General features: G+C 41.3%; 1 protein-coding gene across 1 annotated transcript in view; it reads right to left on the reverse strand.

The window, feature by feature from the left end:
* The window catches only part of endouc (endonuclease, polyU-specific C), a 34,076-nt gene that overhangs the window by 13,019 nt on the left and 4,494 nt on the right, over window positions 1-16,563 (reverse strand). Inside the window, exons 2-4 of the mRNA XM_043709863.1 lie at window positions 2,271-2,370; window positions 914-1,025; window positions 361-482 (exon numbers count right to left, since the gene is read on the reverse strand). Coding sequence (XP_043565798.1) covers window positions 361-482; window positions 914-1,025; window positions 2,271-2,370 — 334 coding nt within the window. The remainder of the gene's footprint in view (window positions 1-360; window positions 483-913; window positions 1,026-2,270; window positions 2,371-16,563) is intronic.

Raw genomic sequence — 16,563 nt, forward strand, 5'->3', positions numbered from 1 at the left:
AGTTGTTTTGTTTTATTTTGGTACATAATTGTTGCTCTACTCACATGGTGAATGTCCTGATGAAATGCAAAATGAAAATTTTTGACTAAGTGTGTCTTTTGTCAATGGTAACAAATTTCTACCTGGGTAAGAGGTTGCAGATATTCTGCCTCTGGCAGTGCATGTTCCTGAAAAGATCTTTTACTTCACTGACAAGAAAATCCAAATGTGAGCCAAAGTGTGAGGTGTGTTGAATGCACTATTGACACCATTCAAGTCACTGGAGTCTTTGTAAATACAATTGACAGCTTCTACTACAGTAATGCTTATGGCTTTTAGAAATCCGATGCTTTCTCAAGTCCATTGGCTGATATCACCCACCTGCATGACTTTTGTTTCAAGAACTGCGTCCAGAAAGCGATTGTTTTCAGCCCTTTCTTCTGGGGTTACCACCTCAGCAATTCCAGTGGACATTTCATAGTTGTCCAAGAGGGAAATGAAGGCTATTTAAATGAATGATTAAATATTAAATTATGCAACCACAGTGAATTACAAAAAAAAAATTAAATGGTCTTCACAATTTATATACTGTCGCATTTCTCTGGGACTGCTTAAAGTAAGTTGAGTGATAAAAAAAATGTTAAAAACACGAATGTTATACTATATATTACACTATGCATTATTCTGCTAAAGTAGAGCAAATGGTCTGTCCCTTAATAACAGAAGGTCAATAAAAGGTTAAATGTTGTTGGTGGGCAGCTAACAGCCCTACATACAATCCCAAATCAGAACTAGGCATAAAGCAGAAAGAATACAATGAACAGAACACACCAGATCTACAGAATAAGATTCAATTATCATACTGAATAGACTTGAATTCCTGTAGTCAGCAGGGTCAGTGACTAAATATGATGTAACAGACTTCAGAACGTACCAGCAAAGGTTTTAATTGAGCGCAAACGTTCTTCATTTACATAGGAGAACAGTGGCCTGCGAGCATTGTCCTTTGCATTGTTACTTCCTGCAGGGACATACCCTGCTTTACCCTGCAGAGAAACAGAGACTCCAATTACCACTAACAACACCATAATGATTACTCAATACAGACAATCCTCACTTAAAGTTGTAACTGTATTTTTAAAAAATCACAACGCTAAGTGAAACAGCAATGAGTGTATCATAAGTTCCTATACAGAGATCAATATTGAGCCAGAAGTGGGTTCCTTCAGACACTTTCTTACTCAGAAAAGTCAACCTAAGGGTACATTCCTGGCTGAGTTACAAAGCAAAATAGATCACTGTGCAGTATTTCTGTTATATTCAAACTCAAATTGAGTAACACATCAGTCTTGATGGGTTATGCATCTTACCCACAGCACTCCTGAAACTCACCTCTGTTTGTCTCACTCTGTCGCTGCCTCATGTTTAAAGTGATTACAAACTCTGAGTAGTACAAACTTACTCCCTTTGATCTATCTGTCCATCTCCTTGCCCACCTGCTTCTTTTCCTCCTTTACAATCAGGTCCTGACATCGGATGACTCAGACACATGACGAAGCAAAATGCAACAGTGCACAATGCACATGACACGACGTTAACCCAAAAATACTAATGTCATTTGAAGAAATAAGTCTTTAAAATAAACCATGCAAATGAAATAACAATACCTGGGACAGTGTAAAAGAAAAATTCTAGTTAAAAAAAGGATTACATGTTTCCCCTGCTATCCGAAAGTTGAACATTCCTATGAAACCTGGCATCAGCTGAAATGGCGTAAAACGAAACTGCAATTAGTTTCTTCATAAAAGCTAAAATCCTCTTCGGATTTCTTTCAGTTAGCAATAACAGGTACTAATGCAGGTCTTTTGTAAATGTTAAGTGGCATAAAGCAAACTTTTTAAAAGCCAGGGATACCTGCATCTATACTGCACCTTCAACTTCACCTCCAAGTCTATAGACACTCTAATTTGGCACTATGTCATCTTCCTTCGCTGGTCAAAATCCTGGAACTCTGGATCTACCGACACCACGTGGACTACAGTGGTTCTAGAGGCTGCTCACTACCATCTTCTTCAAGGCAATTATGGATGGGCAATAAATGGTGGCTTCCAAAAAATGGTCACTTCTTATGAATTAACATGTAGGCTAGCATTTATTGTATTAAACAAAACGCTCTGTATAATTCCCTATAAAACCAACACTGTCCAATACTATTCTCCTAAGACAACCCAATACAGCACCAGACAACCTTTCAAGCATATTTCTAAAGCTGGTAATATGAAGATACTGACCTGTACAGAAATCTGATAGTCTTTTCCAGGCACCAGTCGGTTTTCGTCTGCTTTCCATAGCTCATTCAGGATGCTGGAAAGCTCCTGGTTCATTACCATTCTGAAAGGAAGAAAACAGCAAAATCTGAAAAACCCTACTTGATCAGGGCTGGGGGAAATCTTTCTTTGGTGCTAGTCGGAGCGTTCAACTCTAGCCCTTCCAGAAACAACCGAACAGTGAGACTTGTACTACAATTAAACTCAGGATATCTACAGCCAATGAAGTGCCTTTTGAAATTATAATTACTTGCAATGTAGGCAAGCAAAATTACAAGTCAGTAACTAATTACAGAGGGAAGTAATAGAGTACAGAAACCATTCCAAATGCAAGGCAGGCCGGTCAAAACATCGGTTTTATGGATACAGTGTCATCCCGAGGGAGCGAAAGACATCTCTGGCCAAAACTCAATTCTTTCTTGGTACATAATCATTGGGACAATTTTGTCATGTATTGAGAATCCTTCACTTCATTCAATTCCAGACTCTAACCCTGCTACCCAATTTTTTCCCCAATTCCCACAGCGATTCTTGAGATTCTGTCCAACGCTGGGCTCTGAAGTGGGTTGAGGTGGGGGAGTGGTTTTGGCTGCTGGAGTCATATTCGGGAAGTTCTGCCCTGAATAAAAGACACTGGAGGAGACTGTTCAGCTCATTGGCTAATCAGGTCCTTCTTTAGGATTCTTGCACTCTATTTGAAGTTCTCATGGCTATTTATTAGGAACCTCTTCACTTGGAATATTTGAACAAAGCTGTGGGTTACTGAAATGAGTAAGGCCAATTCCTGTGGGGCTGAAAGATTTGTTCCTTAAACTGATCATTTCCCAACCAGGGATGGGTAAAAAAAACACCAGACTGGATTGTCAACATCCTGAGAACAATTTTCTTTTTAAGAAAAAATCCAATTACCCTAACTTGTGATTTGGTTCTTAGATTTCTGCTCCAGGCTCCACTTGGAAATTATCACAGTTACTTTCAACAGCTTAAAAGAACATGAATCAAACCACATGAAAAATCATCATCTGTTCACCAATTTCTGCTCATCCCTAGTCTGACCCTAATGGTTTTACTTGTTCATCCCAGAATCCATGTATTTCCTGAATCAACTACAGAATGGGAAAAATATTCCAAAGCTTCTGAACTCAGGAATGTTCTTTATGTCGCAGAGTATTGAAGGAGGTGCCATAAATATTGTGGGTGTATTGATGGCTACCATGCAAAGTTGGATAAATTCTGGAAATAAGGAAATGTAACCCTACTACTTAAGAGGGGAAGGAGAGAAAAATTACAGACCTGCTATTTTCACATCAGTAGCAGTGAAAATGCTAGAATACATTAAAAAAGGATGGGACAACTGCGAGCTAACAGAAATTGCTGGAGAAAGTCAGCAGGTCTTGCAGCATCTATGAAGGGACAGCAGAGTTAATGTTTTGGGTCAAGTGAAGGAAGACCCGAAACATTGACCCTGCTTTCTCTGCACAGATGCAGCAAGACCTGCTGAGTTTCTCCAGCAATTTTTGTTTTGTTTTTGACTTCCAGCATCCACGATTTTCTTTTGGATGCTAAGAAAATCTGATTGAGCAGGATCACCATGGATCTGATTAGATCAGATTCTCTACAGTATGGAAACAGGCCCTTTGGCCCAGCAGTGAAAATGCTAGAATACATTAAAAAAGGATGGGACAACTGCGAGCTAACAGAAATTGCTGGAGAAAGTCAGCAGGTCTTGCAGCATTTATGAAGGGACAGCAGAGTTAATGTTTTGGGTCAAGTGAAGGAAGACCCGAAACATTGACTCTGCTTTCTCTTCACAGATGCAGCAAGACCTGCTGAGTTTCTCCAGCAATTTTTGTTTTGGTTTTGACTTCCAGCATCCACGATTTTCTTTTGGATGCTAAGAAAATCTGATTGAGCAGGATCAACATGGATCTGATTAGATTAGATTCTCTACAGTATGGAAACAGGCCCTTCGGCCCAACAAGTCCACTTCGACCCTCCGAAGAGTAACCCACTCAGACCCATTCCCCTACCCTGTATTTACCCCTAACTAATGCACCTAACACTATGGGCAAGTTAGCATGGCCAATTCACCTGACCTGCACATCTTTGGACTATGGGAGGAAACCGGAGCACCCGGAGGAAACCCACTGTTTTAAAAAATTCTCAAGGTCAAGGACCAGGCTCGCAGGAAAGTAGTCTGACACAGAACAAACAGCCAAGAGGCGAGTCTGCTAGAATATAAGTGTTTTTATTCCCCGCAGCGTCGCCACAACCAGTCTCGTACTTACAACGGGTCTGGTTTATACTCACTCTACGTGTTACCGGAACTGGGAGCCGTCAGTTCTCGTAGAGCGGTTGCCAACAACCCACGCTCGGCGGTTAAACGTAACCCCGGAGCAGACTCTACCGAACTGGAGACTTTTCCAGCTGATATACTCTTTTCCAGATATAAACATTCATGTGAACAGCAGAGCAAGGCTAAAAAACACATTCCATTCTGGTTACATACAGATAGGAAGATTCACACGGGAAGGTGTATAATAAGATTCACACGGGACTAAGCGACACCTTCCATTTTCGGTTAGATTCACACATGTATTGGGACACAATTTTAACCCTTTCACCACACCCACGCAGACATGGAGAGAATGTGCAAACTCCACACAAAGAGTCGCCCGAGGCTGGAATCAAACTCGGGTCCCTGGTGCTGTGAGGCAGCAGTGCTAACCACTGAGCCACCGTGCCACCCCATTTATGAAAGGAAAGTCAGGCTTGACAAACTTAGAGGTTTTTTTTGAGGATAATACCTGTAGCATAGATAAAGGAAGACCAGTGGATATAGCATATTTGGATTTTAACTGCCCAATCCTACCACTAAGTGTCCTCCTTTATTATAGATTCAAAAATTCCTCTGTAACTAATAACTAATAACTGATAACAGGTGCTTCCTCTCCCTCCATTCTTGGAGAAAGTGGAGACTGCAGATGCTGGAGATCAGAGTCCAAGTTGTGTGCTGGAAATGCACAGCAGATCAGGCAGCATCCGAGGAGCAGGAGAATCGACGTTTCGAGGATAAGCCCTGATGAAGGCCACACTCTTCGACTCTCCCTCCATACCTGAATAGTGGGGTTATATTCGCCACCTACAAAACTGCAGTTAGCAGAACTTTGAAAGACTACCAACAATGAACTAATGCTTTCCGTTTTAACACTCCGTGACTGATCACCAAGTCCAGAACACCTGACCACCTTAAGTCCCATTAATTTCTTTCTTGTTATTTTAAAACCTAATATTAATACCTTGAAGTTTTTTTGCTTGATTGACTGTCAATTATTTCTGGGAGGGTTTTGGTATTTTTCTCCATGAAACTATACATGGCAGTACTTCCACCTACAAGTTCTCCTCCAATTCAATCCAATCCATTCTGACTTTGAACTACATTGCTGTTCTGTCATTGTCTCTGGTTAAAGATATTGTAACTTCCCTCACTAATAGCACTGTGAGGGTACCTATGCCGAATGGACAGCAGAGGTTGAAGAAGATAGCTCACTATCACCTTCTCCAGGACAATTTAGGAGACAGAATAAATACTAACCTAACCAGCAATGCTCACATCCCTGTGAACGATTGAAAAAAAAACTTGACAGCTGAAGGACAATCAAATCTGACAGTCGTCTATTAGACTGGTTGAGCTATTAATAGGTGAAACAGATTAATTGGATCAGACTACACTGGAGAACTACACTGGTGCAATTGGGAAGGGGAATTGAAAGGGGAAACATCCTTGCAGAATCCATCTTGTCAAGTCCCCTCAGGATCTCAGATGTGTCAATAAAATAATCTTTAACTCATCTAAACTGCAGCGATCGTAGACCCAATTTGTCCAACGTTTCCTCAAAGGTCTTACCCACCCCCAATTCCAGCTATCAGTTAAATGAACCTTCCCTTCATACATGTACACCCTTTTTCACATTAACAAATCTTCAGATACTTGCAAACGTCCATGTCATTATCAGTCTTAAAGTTGCAGCATTTTAAATTACATGGCACTCAAAATTGTGTTGTGATGAAGGTTGGTTTGAGATTTCATTTTTTTAAAAATGCTATTCTAGTCAAGAGGAAGTCATTAATTACTCAAAACAGGGATGGGGTCAATCATAATCACTCCCACCACAAAGTACGCGACATCAGGAGAACCTTCAATGCAATCTTTAGAAAAATGCTGCTGAGGCAGCTTGCAGTAAGCCAAATCAAAGCAGAAACTGTAGGCTGTTTGCAAATTCAATACATTTAAAATAGCTGCACAGAAGAGCAGCTATTGAAAAAAAACCAAAGTGGAGAGCAGTAAACAGTGGGCTGACTTAGGCATTGTCGGATGATGGATATCGGGGAACATTTGCAGACCAGATAGGCTACAGCGGGTCTGAGAGGACAGACAAGATGAACAATCCGTGACAGCTGATCTCACGGCAGAGTATCTGCCAGTAGCAGTTGCTCTGAGAAAAGAATGTGTTTGATTTTGATATGGAGTCAAGGACATGTTTGAATTTCTGAATAATTAGAATTTATACAGCTCCATACATAGAATTTATGCAGAGTCATTAATTTCAGCTGAAAGATCAATTATCGATGTGCATAGAGGTCCTTTGGAGTTTATTCCCCAGTAAATCTGTGATTATTGAAATAGACACTTTGAATGGGGATAGCAGTTACATTCAGTGGGTGTCCAAAGATTTGCAACACCAAGTGGACAAGACCCCAGATGTTCCATGTGAGGACAGTCACTCACAGGGTGTGCCTATCAGGAAATTGGGGGATCCTTACATACATATTCCCACCCGAACGACAGGGTAGAGGTTTCACATTGAGCACAGTCGTGAAATTGGGTTTATTGGATCGATTCTAGGATAAGAGAACAGACCAATGAGGTGAGGTTGATTGGAGCTGAGGGTCATTTATAAGTATTAGACCTGATCCTGAGTATTACTGACAGAGTCATCTTGTTGAAGCTTTTCATCTTACTGCATCAATGCAATTCACATGAATATCAGGAAGTTAACTGTCCCAGACGGCAGTGGAGGCCCAGTCTCTGGATTCATTTAAGAAAGAGTTGGATAGAGCTCTCAAGGCTAGTGGAATCAAGGGTTATGGAGATAAGGCAGGAACAGGATATTGATTAAGGATGATCAGCCATGATCATATTGAATGGTGGTGCAGGCTCGAAGGGCAGAATGGCCTATTCCTGCACCTATTGTCTGTTGTCTATTGTCTAATCATCATTAACTGGTGCAATGCCCATGGAAACACTTCTACCAGTCTACTTGCCAACGAATAAGCACTTTTCCCTTAAATTGGCATTCTTCAGAATTGTCCTGAGGAGTACAAAATTAAAATCTTTGTCAAATTGTGTCTTTTACCAGCAATATTTGCATTCTGTGCTAACAAATGACTATGCACATCCCAGATGTGATCTCACGAAAAGATAAAAAGCCCGAGAAGGTTTGATGGTAGGTGCTGGGAGGACATCATCCCTGGCTGGGAAATTTGTAAATGGCTTTACAGCCTGAAAATAAGAGGCATAACATTTATTTTGAGTTGATGAGGAAGGGTGTCTTCCTCACCTCTAACAGCACAGTGGATGTGACAGCATCACATTGGCTCTCGTGGTTCAAGAAAGTGGCTCACTGCAGCCCTCTTAAGGGCAATTAGGGATCAGTAACAAATGCTAACTCAGATAACGACACTTTATTCTGCTAAAGACTAAATCGTTTACCCCATACATTCCTCGTGAATTTAAAATGTAATTTCTACTTACACAGCAACTTGCAGAATGATTCACACAGTTATCATGGCTTTACTTACTCTCCAGATTAAACTACTGGAAGATATTGTGATCAGCCAAGGACATTTCTCAGCCGCTTGTACTCCCTGTACACCCATGACTGTGCAGCCAAATTCTGAATAACCTCCATCTACAAGTTTGCTGATGACACTGCCGTAGTAGGAAGGATATCAAAACAATGATGAGTCAGAATCAGGAAGGAGAGAGAGGGCTTGGTGTCTTGGTGCAATGATAACAACCTTTCTCTCAATGTTGGCAAAACAAAAGAACTAATCATTGACTTCAGGAAGAAAGGAAGAGGTCATGCCCCCATCTACATTAACAAAACTGAGGTTGAAAGGGTGGAGTGTGTCAAGTTCCTCGGAGTGATGATAACCGATAATCTGTCCTGAACTTCCCACATAGATGCGATGGTCAAAAAGGCACAACAATGCTCTTCTTCCTCAGGAGGCTTAGAAAATTTTGGCATGTCCACAAGGACCCTCACCCCAACCTTTACAAATGCACCAGAGAGAACATTTTATCCAAATGCATAACTGCTTGGCATGGCAACTGCTCTGCCCAGGACCATAAGAAACTGCAGAAAGTTGTGTGCACAACCCAGATCATCATGGAAGCCAATCTCCCAACCATGGATTCCATTACAGTTCTTGTTGCTGCGGAAAGGCTACCAATATCAACGTACCCACCGACCTCGGTAATGCTATTTTCCTACCTCTTTCATTAAAAGCTTGAACATACATACTAATAGGTTCATGAACAGCTTCTTCTTACTGTTATTAGACTGCTGAATGGACTCTCTAATTTCACATGATTCTGAACTTAGTGTCATAGAGATGTACAGCATGGAAACAGACCCTTCGGTCCAACCCGTCCATGCCGACCAGATATCCCAACCCAATCTAGTCCCACCTGCCAGCACCTGGCCCATATCCCTCCAAACCCTTCCTATTCATATACCCATCCAAATGCCTTTTAAATGTTGCAATTGTACCAGCCTCCTTCACTTCCTCTGGCAGCTCATTCCATACACGTACCACCCTCTGCGTGAAAATGTTGCCCATTAGGTCTCTTTTATATCTTTCCCCTCTCTCCCTAAACCTATTCCCTCTAGTTTTGGACTCCCCGACCCCAGGTAAAAGACTTTGCCTATTTACCCTATCCAAGTCCCTCATAATTTTGTAAACCTCTATAAGGTCACCCCTCAGCCTCCAATGCTCCAGGGAAAAGAGCTCCAGCCTGTTCAGCCTTTCCCTGTAGCTCAAACCGTCCAACCTTGGCAACATCCTTGTAAATCTTTTCTGAACCCTTTCAAGTTTCACAACATCTATCTTGCTAATGTTGATGTCACTTTATCCATCTCCTGTGCCGTTGTAACCTTGTATGCCTCACTCTATGTCCTTGTTTACTATGATCTGCCTGTACTCCTTGCAAAGTAAAGCTTTTCACTGTGCTTAGGTACATGTGACTACAATAATTCAAACAAAATTTAGCTTTCACATACCCTCAAGTGACAGAATGAGTGTGATGAATTAGTCTTGAAAGTTACTTAGGTGACAGTACCAATTGGGAGTCCAGTTAAGAGAGTCTGAAAGGGCCGAAGAGTCTGCCAGTTCCTGAAGCAGGCTGGGCCAAAAGCCTGTCTGGGTGCTCAGACTCTAGCACTGCATTTAAAAGATCGAAATATAAAACATCCTTCCCACGCATTCTCCCTCACCTCCACCTAACAAATTAAGTGTAGCATTTTGATACAACTGAGTAGTTTGTTATGCCATTTCAGAGAGCAGTTAAACTCACTAATATTTGCTGTGGATCTGAAGTCACCTGTAAACCACATCAGATAAGGGCAAAAGATTTTTCTTCCTTAAAAATGTACTGTTGAACCAGATGAGTTTTTACAGCATCAACAGGATGCTCAGCATTAGACTAATTTTAAATTCCAGATTCATTAAGTGTTTCATATTTCATCATCTGTCAGTGATGGGATTTCAACCCATTCCCCAAAACATTAACCTACATGTTAAGGTTTAGCTCAGTTAGCTGGATGGTTGGTTTACAAAGCAGTGTGATGCCAACAGTATGGGTTCAATTCCATCACCAATTTGAAGTTACCATGAAGGACTCTCCTCCTCAACCTCTTCCCTCACCTGAGGTCTGATGGCCCTCAGATTAAATCACCAGCAGTCGCTACTCTCTAATGAGAGAGAGCAGCCCCTATGGTCTGGTAAAGACTACGGCAACACAACCTACATATGACTCCAAATCCATCATTTTAAGTGTAGTAATATTGCTGGTCTAAATAATAGAGGGTCAACCGATGTTCGAGGAACCAGGGTTCAAACTGCACCATTGTAGCTGATGGAAATTAAGTTCAATTAAATCTGAAATTGAAAGCCAATCTTAGTTATCTGGAGTTTTATGTTGGCCAGGCTAGATAAGGACATCAGTATCTTCCATAAAGAGCATTAGTGAGTCAGATAGGGTTTTTATGGCATGCAAGTCCATAATGTTGTCTACTCTTAACTATGCTCCAAAATGTTCTAGCAAGCCACTGAATTCAAGGGAAATTAGGGAGGGACAATAAATGCCAGCCTTGCCAGCGACACCTACACCTCATGAGAAAATTTTAAAAATTAAGTGTTGCCTTTTGTCATTGCGCAACATTTCCCTAAGTTATAGACCCAGGAAGCAAAAGGACCAGCCGTTCAAAAATAGATTGTCCAAAAATCTATAGGGCATGTGGATAAGCCAATCAGCTTCCCTGCCTGGTCTCTCAGTCAGGCGTGGTGGTCTTCCAGCAGCCCACGGCAGACTTTTGGATCAGCATGGCCTCAGCGTGGACTTCTGGTCTCAAGATGATTCTAGAGCAGTGTCCCAGCTTCGAGAACCTCGAGCTGAAGCCTGCATGGTCTGGAGTCATGGGTGGGGGCGGACTGGAGGGTAGGTGCCAGCATGAACTGGGTTAGGACAGTTGTTCTGAACTTTTTATTTCTCTACTTTCTAAGTTATTCCTGCTATCTGTAATGCTGGACATTTTATTTCCTTATTTTGTAATGTTTTTCCTTAGAACTTGTACTGAAAAATCTGTGTACCTAGGTGCCTTTGTATTTAAGATGGTAACCTAAGTGGCAGCTTATAAACTTTTCACTATACTCATCATGTGACAATAAAGCTAATTGAGATGTCTGTAAAATGTAAACTTCATTTTACAAGAACGGCTTTAGGGCTCAGAGACTCCACTTACAAGGACTAATTGACAGAACTTTGCTTTTTTTTCAGGAAGTGAAAACTGAGAAGAGGATAGTTCAAAACCATGAAAGGGCTGGACAGAGTAAAGAGAGGAGAAATTGTTCTCAGTGGTCAGAAGAGTCAACAACCACATGACAAATGATTTAATACGAATGGTAAAAGAAAGGAATGTGAGATGAGGAAAAACTTTCTTTAAAAACTCAGCAAGTGGTTAGGATCTGGATTGTGCCGGAGTGTGTGATGGTGCCTGGTCAACAGATAATTTAATAGATAGTTGGATAACTAACTTAAAAGAATAAATTTTGCAGATTTATAGAGAAAAGGCATGGGCGAGGGACTGGCTGAGTTGATATTGTATACAGCCAGCACAGACACATGGAACTGAATGGCCTCATTCTATACTCAGACATAATCTGCTGTAATTTCATGTAATTATGGTACCTCCCAAAGCACATGCCAATTTCATAATTTGTGCATAAAAACAGTTGTATCTCACACAAAGAAAGCAAATGTGGTCCTGGGAGAATCCAACTAAGAAGTCATCTGAGGTTAGTGAAGTCTGCTTGATTCACATGAGGAAAGAGTCATAATAACAGGCCAGGTATCAAAAACAGTTCTCAGCTTCACAAAATCCAGCACTGCTAACATACTCCTGGCTGTTCAACAAAAAAATGGCAAAAAAAGAACTAAGTGTGACGTTTCGTGGTTACATGAAAATGCACTAAATTAGATAGAAAAGAAGCAAATCGACAAGGTACTCAAAATAGCTAGCCCAAAGGACATGTACATTAATTGGCCAGATGTTCAGAAAATACAATTAAAATGCTTTCAATATTTGAAAGTATTTAGAATAGAAATTTCTTGTCACGTGTACTTCTACATGAAAAGTACAGTGAAGTTTCATAAGTTGTCCCACAGTGCCTACATCAACAATAGAAGTCACACAATAATAATAATGAAATAAAATTAAGACAAAATACACCACAGTTCAGCTCACAGCTCCTAGGCTTGGGGAAAGACGATTTAAGAAGGATGGAATACCCTGAAGATGCAGCTGGGATGAGACTACCATTGCTTGATGAGAATGCCACGCCGGCACCAGACCGTTGTGCTGGGTTACTGGAACACTGGGCTGGATGCCTCCACCAAAGAAGACTGCTGTGCTAGGCTGAGATCGCCACTCCTGAAGGAGACCGCCTGCCAGGCTACTGGATTACTTGGAAGATGAATCAGTCTTCCACATGGGGACGAGACCTCCACACCAGGGCAAAACCACTACAACGGAACAAGACCACGCACAGGAGCCACCACGCTGGGCTGAGACTTCCATTTCTCCTCCGTCAGACACCTGGGCCTAGCTGTAGACCTGGAGCCTCAGCCTAGCCTGCAAGGCTAGGCTAGTGGAGTCATCCCAGGGCTTGCTCCTCACTCACGGGGAAACTCCAGGCTGGGATGGAGTCTTGTCCGGCTAGTCAAGGCGTTACTGCCAAATGCCTCCTCCCTTATCTATCACTCCAGGCTTAAAAATTTGCAAAAAGAAAACAAAGAAAAAAAAGGAGCAAAAGTAAAATGAAGATAAGATAGAGAAAGACAGCCACGCACAGAGCCCTTGGCTCAGTCCCTGCACTACTGCCATCTTGGGAAGGTGCTCAAAATATTCCCAGTCGTTAATGGAAGTGGTGTTGCATTCAATACTATTTCAACAATCTCAAAATGTTGCTATCTGAATGAAACACATTGTTATAACGCTAGTTGCATGTTATTTTTCATAAATTTAAACTGAGTTACCTCAGCAGCAATGTCACATTCAAGGTTATTTCAGGAAGGGAGCCACGTATAAAGTTTCCACTTGGAGTTTAAGTATTTTTTTTAAATCAACCTTGTTTGACTGTTTCATGACACACTGCCATGGCCATTACACTGCAAGGTGAATTTTGAGCCTAGAATTTCTGGTCCAGAGATACAGACACTTCTACTGCACCACACAACGCTCTGAGTATTGTTACTTATTAACCTTTTTCAGGGAAAGTATTATTCCTGTCGACCTTCTCAAATGGAAGTAAAAGGTCATAGTCTTGAGGGTATGGGATTGGCCATGAAGGGCTGAGAGAGGAGAAATTTCTTCTCCCAGACAACGATGAGCCTGTGGAATTCTCTGCCACAGAAAGCAGAGAATATTTTCATGGAGGAGTTAGATGGCAGTTTTGAGGGCTAAAGGGATCAAAAGGCATGGGAAGCAAGCAGGAAGAGGGTGCGGAGTTGGATGACTGGCCATGGTCATACTGAATGGCAGAGCAGACTCCAAGGGGAAAATATCATAATATTTCCATGTTTCTATCCGGCAGCACTACTTTAAAAGAAGAGAGGAGGCATTTTTGGCAGGCAATGGCTAGACTATTATTCCAGATATCCAGATAATGTTCTGTGGAAAACAACAAACACTGGAGATCACGGGGGGAGAGGGGGCGGGGGGGGGGGGTCATCAGCATGAATGGAGAGACAGCACGCTACGATTCCTCTACAAGTCATCCAGACTTGAAACATTAGCTTTCTCTCTCTCCCTCTCTCTCTCTATGGATACTGTCTGACCCACTGTGGTCCCCAGCATTTGTTGTTTTCGGTCTAGATTCCAGCATTTGCAGTAATTTGTCCCTATGATGTTCGGAGGACCCAGGTTCAAAATCCACCACAACAGATGATGGAATCTGAATTCAGTTTAAGGAAAAATCTGAATTAAGAATCTAATGATGACCATGAATCCATTGTCGATTGTCAAGAAAAACCCATCTGGGTCACTGTTGTCCTTTAGGGAAGGAAACTGGTCTGTTCTTACCTGGTCTGGCCCAACATGTCACTCCAAACCCACAGCAGACTGGTGGATCCTTAACTGCCCTCTGGGCAATTAGAAATGGACAATATATGCTAGCCTAGCAAGAGACACCCATAACCCGTGAATGAATAAAACAATAGTCAGACAGTTCTCCTGGTTCTGGCTTATCCTTTAATTAAATTAACTAAAGCAGAAATAAAAACAGAAAATGCTGAAGAAACTCTTAAGTCTTGCAGCATCTGTGGTAATTGGAATGGCATTAACATTTTCCTTTTATTTAACTAAAACAGCATATGCATTACACATTATTACAATTTGTGGGAGCTTGCTGTCCCCAATTGTGTTGTTGCATTTGCATATCATTGCAACTGAGACTATATTCAAGCAGTAGAGATGTCAAACAGTTCACCTAAACTATTTAAATCATTAAATTCAAAGTTAAATGCAGTCATTCTGCTTGAACAAGTCTCATGCAGGAACTATTTCTGCCACATCACTCTTCCTCAAGATCACATTTTCATAACCAATCTGTTCCAAATAGCAAACGTATCTCAGAACTAAAAGACACAAGAAAATTGTAAGCAAAAAACATGCTGGCATTCACATCTGATGAATTTATTTTAAGAAAGGTTTTTCACTGGATGTTAGTCAAGGCAAATAGGCTTACGTTCATCTTTGAAGTTTTATTTTGTCATCAAACTGAAAACTACTTTAGGTGCAAAAGCAGCTTTGATTTGACCAGTTTGCATTGTCCTCTGTACTCAGGAAGAATGTGGGCAGCGTCTGCAATACGTCCTGGTATATGTGGTGTAAGTTGGAAAGCCTGCACACTCTTGTTACTAATTCCTGTCCTCCCAAGTGCCTGGATTCCTGCTCCTTACAGATCCAGTTAGATATTTCCTTTACTACCCGGTTAGGGAAATTAAATGTGAGCAGCCTATGTTACACACAGTGGAGACATTCTTTTTACTCTGCTGAATGATTGAGCCTGATAGATGTCAGTTTACAGCAAATGCTCAGGACAGAATTGTTGCCTTTTAATGGTTTTTAGAAAATAACATGACACTTAGCAGAAATGATCCTGCTGAAAACAAGTTGTTTTGGTGATGTAAGTGGTGCAGCTGTTATTTGCTCTTCAAGGCATTAAACTGAGGGAATATCAAAGACTCCACAAACAGAAAACGTTATAACAGTTGGCAATCAAGCGGAAGGCTGCTAAAAATGAACTTGAGCTTCCTGTTTCAGTATAGCCTGTCTCCTGGCCACAAATTCAAAACAGATTTACAGCTCAATTCTTTTGTGGCTAGCCATTTAGGAGACAGGGAATGAGTTTATCTGGTCATCTCTCAGTGGAAGGGCACCACACTTTCTCATGTGGAGTTCACCTTGTAAGAGGTTGAGGCAGAGGTGCAATGTAATTTAGACTTCCAGCTAACTTAATCTGCTTCCGGTGACAGAGCGTTTATAACCGATGAAACATACTCGGGGGAAATAGTAACAAAACATAGAGGCAACATGAGGAAATGTTCAATTTTTACACAACGAATGGTTGTGAGCTAGGACGTGCTGCCTAAAAGGCAGGTAGGAACAGATTCAGTGCTAACTTTCAAAAGGGAATGGAATAAATGCTCAACGGGGGAGTATTAAAGTAGGTGACAGGAAAAGAACAGGTGAGGGGGATTAATTAGATCACTCTTTTAAAAAGACTATGTGGGCATGATGACTCAAATGGCACTATATGTGCTGTACCATACTATGTATAGGCATATTGTGGACAGCTACCCAGTTTGCACAGCATCTGCCAGCTGCTCCATAATAATGTTATATGACGACAGATGCAACTCAGATGTTGCTTATTTACAGAACATTCATTGCCAAATTCACCAAAAATGGCCGCGAGATGGGAAAAGACTCAGTGGAAACAGCAGTAAACACCAGCAACAGTTCCCCCTGCCAATCCTGCCTCCAAATTGGTATGATTTGTCCTGACAATTCACAAAGAGTGATTCAAAGACAGACTTCTCAAAACAACCCTTAGGAAACAGATCAGCACAATTCATACAGAGCAACACAGGAGAAAATGGATCACAGAGCAATGATAAAGTATAAAGAGAGGCAGTTAGGAGGTGGAGATGATTTTCATTAATTCCTTCACTGCAGAAAACATTGTCCATTAGCTAGCTTGGTCTTCAATAGTGCTTGATGTGAATTATGTAGAGCAAAGTGTGCATGACTATGAAAGTTTGCAGAGTAACATAGATAGTTTAAGAGAATGGGCAAAGGTCTGGCAGAGGGAGTACAATGTTAATAAATGTGAAGTTATCCGTTTCGGTAGG

This window comes from Chiloscyllium plagiosum, chromosome 19 (assembly GCF_004010195.1).
Source record: "Chiloscyllium plagiosum isolate BGI_BamShark_2017 chromosome 19, ASM401019v2, whole genome shotgun sequence".
NCBI lineage: Eukaryota > Metazoa > Chordata > Chondrichthyes > Orectolobiformes > Hemiscylliidae > Chiloscyllium > Chiloscyllium plagiosum.